The sequence below is a fragment of the Octodon degus genome, unplaced genomic scaffold (assembly GCF_000260255.1).
Source record: "Octodon degus isolate 3935 unplaced genomic scaffold, OctDeg1.0 scaffold00292, whole genome shotgun sequence".
NCBI classification, from domain to species: domain Eukaryota; kingdom Metazoa; phylum Chordata; class Mammalia; order Rodentia; family Octodontidae; genus Octodon; species Octodon degus.
Window position 1 is genome coordinate 440,307 of NW_004524868.1, and position 7,754 is coordinate 448,060.

The 7,754-nt window shown below is 35.1% G+C and overlaps 1 protein-coding gene and 1 long non-coding RNA gene across 3 annotated transcripts in view; one reads left to right on the forward strand and one right to left on the reverse strand.

Annotated features, from left to right (window-relative positions):
* The window catches only part of LOC111814332, a 36,997-nt gene that overhangs the window by 18,388 nt on the left and 10,855 nt on the right, over positions 1 to 7,754 (reverse strand). The window contains exon 2 of the long non-coding RNA XR_002819344.1: positions 2,401 to 2,532. This is a non-coding gene — a long non-coding RNA (uncharacterized LOC111814332). The remainder of the gene's footprint in view (positions 1 to 2,400; positions 2,533 to 7,754) is intronic.
* The window catches only part of LOC111811996 (cyclin-Y-like protein 1), a 16,088-nt gene continuing 9,623 nt past the window's right edge, over positions 1,290 to 7,754 (forward strand). Inside the window, exons 1-4 of one of the 2 annotated variants that reach the window (XM_023707456.1) lie at positions 1,290 to 1,534; positions 4,013 to 4,047; positions 5,362 to 5,462; positions 5,647 to 5,929. In XM_023707456.1, the coding sequence (XP_023563224.1) occupies positions 1,387 to 1,534; positions 4,013 to 4,047; positions 5,362 to 5,462; position 5,647 (285 nt within the window). In that variant the 5' untranslated portion in view covers positions 1,290 to 1,386 and the 3' untranslated portion in view covers positions 5,648 to 5,929. Of the gene's footprint in view, positions 1,535 to 4,012; positions 4,048 to 5,361; positions 5,463 to 5,646; positions 5,930 to 7,754 lie in introns of those variants that run through there. The other variant, XM_023707455.1, reaches the window with a different exon arrangement.

Below are 7,754 nucleotides of genomic sequence, written 5' to 3' on the forward strand. Positions count from 1 at the left end.
TATATTACACATATATTTGTATATACAAAATAGGGAGATAGATATACAGCTACTTTCTTTAAATTCACTGAGAAGAAAGATTTGTACTAATAGTGTTTGGTCAGGATATCTTGTCTGTATTTTGTACTATGAATAACTACTATGAAGACAACAATATGCAATGTATTAATTATTGTAGCTGTCCTACTAACCTCTTTGGGGGCTGGGGAAATGGCTCAGTAGAATAACTGCTTGCCTGGAAGTGCAAAGGTCTGAGTGCAATCCCTAGTTCCACCAAAAATTAAAAAAAAATCAATTCTTTTTGGCCGGGGGTATAGCTCAATGGACTAAGCACTTGCTTAGGTAAGTGCAGGGGCCAGAGTTCAATCCCTGGATCTGCATGCCACGCTGGCATGGCCCACGGGTTTGCTGAGTCTGTAATGGTGTCCAGGCATGGTGGCGCGGGCCTAAAATTCCAGCGCTAGGGAGGCAGAAATCAGAAGAATCACTACAAGTCTGGGCTGTGTAATGAGACCCTGCACCAAAACAAACAAGGAAACAAACAAACAAACAAAATCCTGCTAACCTGTTTAGAAACGGTCTCATTGCTATTTGTTTCTCAGTAAAATTAAAAATATAAAATATGTGGTATTTTTGCACAATGCAGTATTACTCAGCTATAGAAAATATAAATTGGAGGCTTTTGTAGATAAATGGAATCAGCTACAAACTATTTTGCAAAGTGAAATAAATCAGTTCTACCACGTGCAAACATTGTATTTTCTCACTCTCCCAGTGGTGAATTCTATTATCCCTTACAACACCAAAGCAGTTGTAATCAAAGTTTCAAAATCTGTTTTCTAGTGTAGAAATAACGCAGAGTCTCAATTTTGCTCCAAGATGGAATTAAGGGCCAAAGAAAAAAATCAATGATGTACGTAGCCTTGGAAAGTGACACACTTGTTAAAAATAGTTTCTCTTTTGAATGTGAGAGTTCTCTTACTGAACACAGCCACAATTAGCCACAAGATGGACTGTCTAAAGAATGTTAGCTGCTTTAAAGGATTTGGTGCTTTGAATGAAGATCCGACAGTGCATTCAGGGTAGGTCTTCCTACTCAGAAACCTGGAATGTGCTGGCAATAATCACAGAAGCCTCTGATTGGAGCTTTACTGGATAAGTAGGAGGAGGGACAGAATGTGCTCTTCTAAAGGTCCATTTCATTCACTTAAAAGCTACAATCAATTCTTCGGATACAAGTTGAGGATAAGTGTAAGACATTGCCTATATGACTTCATGTGTGCGAAGGGATATGGAATTTTACATTACTTTGTAGCCTTGAAACTGACTTGTTCACTTCTCATAGCTAAAATCTATTTCCCACACTGTTAAACATGAGAAAAGCTGATGTATAGTGTTGTTGAAACCACCTACTTTTCTACTGACCTAAATGATCACATCTTTTCCTTTTCCTTTCTGGATGTAGCTTTGGAATCAAACCCTTCTGATCATCTAAAGGAAACACCAATCTTCCCAAGCAAATGTCAATCATATGGTAAGAATGACTTTTCCAATGAAGGGTAGATCTGAAAACTGTTGCTATGTTATATGATATATTTTACAAATTATAAGGAATTATACACTACTTTCAAATTTTCAATTTTCATACATTCATTTTCCTTTTAAACCCTGATTATATATTTTCTTTAAATGTCACTGTATAATTGAGAGCTTATGGACTCTTCTTTATTACATTTTGCTGGCTCTTCAGCAGGGCAGTAGACCACATTAGTAACTTAGGGTTCACAGGTTTAGACAAATTTTTGCATATTATTTCATTCCATTTATATTTTTCTTCAGAGCATATTTTAAAGAGAAATGATATTACTTAGGTAACCCTAAAATAGTCATGTCAAGAAACTTAAAATTCATAGATAGATACATAGATAGATAGACACAGGTAGCTATAGAAAGAGATGGGAACCCAGTGGAGAGATATATTAAATCATCATCTTAATCCACTACAACAGTGCTATATTCGTGAGCTTACCTGACATAAAATTAAGGTTTTATGAATGTTCCCAAATATTTAAAGTGGGTCAAAACTAATTGATATTAATAAAAAAAATCTGGAAACAAATTCCTCAGATATTTCCTAGAATGTCAGGCAATTTGAGTAACTATTGGAAAATTATTGACATTGATTCCTGTTTACATTAGGGTTAGAATCAGATGTCTATGCATATATCTGTAAACATAATTGTTCTTCATGTGTGGTTAAATTGTCTTTGGTTTCTTTCATTTTGTTTTGTTAAAAAATAATATATCACATTTGCTAATTGATTGTAAGAGGTGTTATTTCAGGAATGGAACCTCTAAAATAATTGGAGTAATGTTAAACAAGAAAATGGGGTTTCTTACCTGCATTTCCCTTTGTGTCCAACTAAAAGAAACTTTCTTGAGCTGGTAATTTCTGGTTAGCATGACTGTGATTGTCCATTTCTTCAGGAGCTGTGGGCTTTGGTGAGATAGTTGCATACTCTAATCAGCTGCCTGGCAAGCACAAGCACTCAGGATCAATCCCCAGTACCGCATGCAGCGTGAGCCCTAGAAACCCAAGGTGTGCTGTGTCAGCCACTGAAACCTGACATGGAGCCCAGGGCTGTTAATCCCAGTGCTGGACAGACTGAAACATCATGGTCCCTTTGAGTCCAAGCAGTGTAGCAAGACCCTAAAACAAATAAATAAATAATTAAATTGATTTATTTAATATTTAAATCTCATTATAAGAAAGAAGAAAGCTATAGACATTGCTTGTGTAATGTATCCGATACACTACAAGCCGACCTGTGCTCCTACTTTTAGGACACAGGACTTTGCAGGCAGCAGTGTCTAGCAGTAAAGAAGGCATCGTGGGAAACATCATGGCCCATGTCACTCAGGAAGCATTTACTGTATGGCCTCTATTAGACCAAAATGAATTTCGTTGATATCGATAAGTTCAGTGAGATTAGCACACTCATTGAAAGTTTCCTATATAAGGTGGACTGTTGTAGAATTATATAAACACATGCCAATATTTTTAGTTATGTATTTTCAGTACAATATCTTTGTACTAAGAAAGGGAAAGAACTTGTTCAGTGGGAAGGAACAACTAGGATGAGGAAATAGACAAAAGAAAGAATGGAAGAAGACATTTATGTATACCTATACGTGGTAATGTGGATAATTGTACTGCCAATTTAGTTTGGTCTTTGAAAGGAAGTGAATGTTTAAAATATGGTACTTTAGATTTTTGTTTCTTTTCAATTTCTTATAAAGCTATTGCTGTTTCATTCTGTTTTGCTTTTTTTATTTTAACAAATTCTGCATGTTTATACCTGGAAAACTACATAACTATTTGGAAGACAACATGATTCAATACAGCAACATTTGTTAAATCCATCATACTTTGTTGAAAGATAAAAGCATTTTATCTTTCTAATGCTTTTTCTTTTTCTTTTGGCTACTTTTATTCTGTAAAATAAATACTCATGTATGTCATCGTAGATTTCCAATAAGGTGATCCAAGATGCTTCCAGGAATTCTAGTTCCGATGGGGGTAGTGCCTAGCCAGAAACTTGGTATCAGAACTGTCCGCAGTTGGCTGCTTCTCATTAAGTTTTATGGAAATTTCAAATTATTAACTATTCTTTATTTATCTGACAAGTCTTTGTAGTGGTTGACATGTGCAATAAGTGAACTTTCTTAACCAAATTTCTCACCTGTTCCTATTTGGTTTATGGTTTTCTTTTTCATAAGGAGTCTATTGCGTAATGCATAAAGTTGATATAAAGAACTTTTAACTACATTTTAATTTTTACTTTATGGAATTCATCCTCACAAATATGCATTTTTAAAAATAAAATAGATTCTAATTTCTTTCTGGGTATTCAATATCTATCACATATATGCTTAGAGCCACTTCTATATACATTTCTAAGGCATTTATATTAGAATGGATTACTTAGGGTTTTTCACTTTTGATTTTTAGCCCATGATTGGAAGCAGAACACCACTTTGAAATACGTTAGTAAATATTGGGAAAGGTAAAAAATATCACAATGAATTAAATTATCTCTGCTAGAATTTCTAAAAAATATAACAAAGTCACTGTGTATAAACAGACTTACTTTTTTGCATGTTCTAAATACATGCATTGTCTAAAGATGTTTCAAATTTGCTCAGAAAAGTTTTGACTTACAAATTTCAAGGTTTAAGAGCAACTGGTATTTAAATTCCATTACTTCAAATTCAAGGGCCTGAGTTCAGTCCACAGTTCCACCAAAACCAAAAATAAATAAATTAAATTCCATTGCAATTACATGAGCATAGTGTTAACTATCTACCTGAAATCTGTTGTCTTACTTTTTACAGTGCTTGAAAAATTATAAGTAAACAGTTTAATATATCAGGTGTTAGCATTATGCATCATTTACTATTTCCATCACAGTATTTCCAACTTAGTGCAAATGTATGACAAATTTTCAATTAAATAATTGATTAATATTTATGAATATCATGACTGCTGAGTTATGCCATAATATTTACAGTGTGCTGTCCCTTTTTACACATTGTTTCTCTAAATGTTTCTGAAATCAGAGAACTTTCTGCATTTCTCCCAGATCATCCCTTCCCTAAGCAAAATTAGCTCACAAAGCCCAGTGAAAAATTAAAAAAAAACAATCTTGAGTGGAAGTGACTTTCCATGGGAGTGATGTAATGTTAGTTCTCCAAACATGAATGGAACACTAACGTCTCAAAATTGTTTTTGTCCTCTACTTTAGATGTGAGGGAACGCTAAAGGGTAACCATAAAACTTGGTAAAGGCACAGGCCCAGAAAGATGCACAGGCCTGGCTTGATAGGGCCTCAGCATATCGGCTACAGAGTCCTTTGACTTTGAAGTCTTTGTTTCATTGCACTAATGCATTTAGTGTCAGTGAATGAAGGATGTATTAAACTTTTGTTTGGTGAATGAAACTATTACTATGCTTCCAACAGTATTAAAAGCATTATATTTTAAAGGCATTATATCCTAGTGCAAGTTTTAATTGCTAAAGTTAAACTCTTGAAATCTTATTATAAAACTTTTAATTACTTCTAAAGGAATTCATTCTGTCAGATTGTTAGAACCTACACCTCAAATACCACTGAAAAATATAGCATTTCCTGCAGTTGGCCTAGTTGCAGATCCTTCCACATGACATGGATCTCAAACAGTCTGTGCACTGTCAGAAACATCTGCATGGTTTGTCATTGGACATTTTCACCAAGAAAAAACCCTCATCTCTTGTGGGTTTCACTTCTTGTGACATTTTCTGGTACTCTCAACTGCTTCTAGGTAACACCAGGGCAGCTTCCCAGGATGTACAGCTTCTGCTCAACAATATTTCTAGATGACAGCACACTCAGCCAGCCTAATTGTGCCAACATAATACAATGGTGAGTACAAGAACGTCGCTGAAGCCTGAATGACATGCTCTAACTACTAACACATTTCAACCATGCTGGGTAATTCCAGCCAAGAGACAATTCTATTCCTTGCTTAGTTTAAGTCTTTTGGGATCAATGATAACTTTTGATTAAAAAGGCCTAACTGGAATTTGAATTTATCTTTTAATCTCAGACTTTATGGTAGAAGAGAACATCATGTAGCAACTTAAGAGTCCAGGAAAGGTGGACTTCTTTTATATTAAGCATTGATGTTGTAAGGCAGTTAATCATAAACTGCAAATGTGATTTCTTTGTATATTGCAAGAAAAAAGCAGTTGTGTGCGAGTTAAAGGTTTAAAATATTTCCTACTTGAGAAATGCTTCAGGGATAAAGGAGAAGCTTTTGCTCTACTGGTACCACAGCACATCAATATTTGAATTTTCTCCATCACAAAAGAGCAATAGCATGACACATTCTGAGTGAGCAATACTATGCTAAGGTGAGAAATACTCAGGGATCATAAACTCAGTAACATACCAGATTAAAGATACAAAATTTACATAGCAAGATAATTTATTGAAAAGGGAAAAGAAAGATAACTAACAACCCTGACAATAACCGGGGTGGGCTCTTTAGACAACAATTCAGGGCCTTTGTGCCTGGCTAACTTTATTGGGTTTTAAGGATTCCTTGCCCCCTCGGGAACTTGCCATACCTGCATTGGCTCTCACAGCTGTCTTTGTATTACACAAAACCCCTTTGTTATGTCATTAGTTTGGAGGGCTTTGGATAACTATCTTTTGTCTACTTGACCCTGAAAGGGTCTTTTCTCCAAAGTGGGCAGCAGGTTGCTTATGAGAAACCTCATTTATACTCAATATTCAGATAGGTAATAGTCATGTGAGTGTCTACTGTAGCAATACCATGCCACTAGAGTGATAAAATAGTGATCCTGGAGAGAATACATATGTACATGAATCTATATGTGTTAGTGCATAGGTGTGAATGTATATCTTGTACCATGCCTCCATAGAGTTAGTTAGCCCTGGCTCTCCTTCCGCTGAATTCTGAAAGTGCTAAGCGTTTGTGCTCTTGACTTCCTTTATACTCAGCTTGTCAGCTCTTTCTATGGTTTTGGTGCAAGTGCAAATGCTGTTTCCTGCCTTTCAACCTTCTCCACTCTTGTCCATTAGACTCTTTCCAGTTCAAGTTTTCTATTAAATTCTTAACTTCTAGTTAGGATTACACCAAACACCTAAAAAAACCCTATTTTACTATTTCCCTACTTCATTCCCCTAACCTGATGGGTCATAGTCAAGAGATTCACAATGAAAATCCTGACAGGAATGTCAAGTTTCTTCAAATTCCAACGTCCAATCACAGGTACAGGGCTTCCCCATTGAATCAGGGTTGTGCAGGGAATATCATAAATGTCCCTGTGGATTGTGAGTTTTGGCTTTCAAAATGCGGTTTGTATTTAGTTAGAATGGTGTTTCCCTCATTCTTATTTTCAGTGAAAAATGTAAAGATCACAGAAATTACATTGGATTCTAATGTGCCACCTTTTTCTTTTTAGACACTCATTACTGAATTGTTACCTTGTCTCAGACCTTTATTCCAACAGCATTAATTCGTTGAAACATAAAAAATTAAAACAAAATATCAATTAAAAAAACTGAATTGGATGACACTCTCATTAAATTCTGCAGTTAATGACAAGGATAAATTTATAGGAACATTGGATTAAGTAGTGGTTCAATTCAGTTTGTGACCAAAATTGCAGGAAACATAAAGTCTATGACCTGAAAAAGCACAACTATGATTTTCCTGTCATGAAAGGAATTGAAAAAAACTTCTGTTTCATCAAGAAACTCATTATATGCCTATTATCTTATGTAGCCATCTATGCAGTCTTTGCTAAATGTGCGTATTCAAGCAAGGCCCTAACTCCATACATAAAAAGGTGGTTTCCTTTGGTTATGGGTGTCTGTTTCTTTGCAATTAAAAGCCTTGTGATGCTTCAATGTAGAATTCAGGACAGACTTTTCAGGAATCATCTTGCTGTTTTTTTCTTTTCAAAACTTTATTGATAAACATATAGCAATGAGACAGTTTCAAATCAAATCGGTAGCACAGTTTCAATAACTAACACATTGCATACATACTTCTTAGTGGTTAATTGCTATACAAGATGCGGAACTGAGATCCTATTTACAAAAACCATTAGAACAAATCATTCTATTCATTAAGAGAATGTAACTATATATCTATCCCAACCACTTTGAATACACAGATACAAA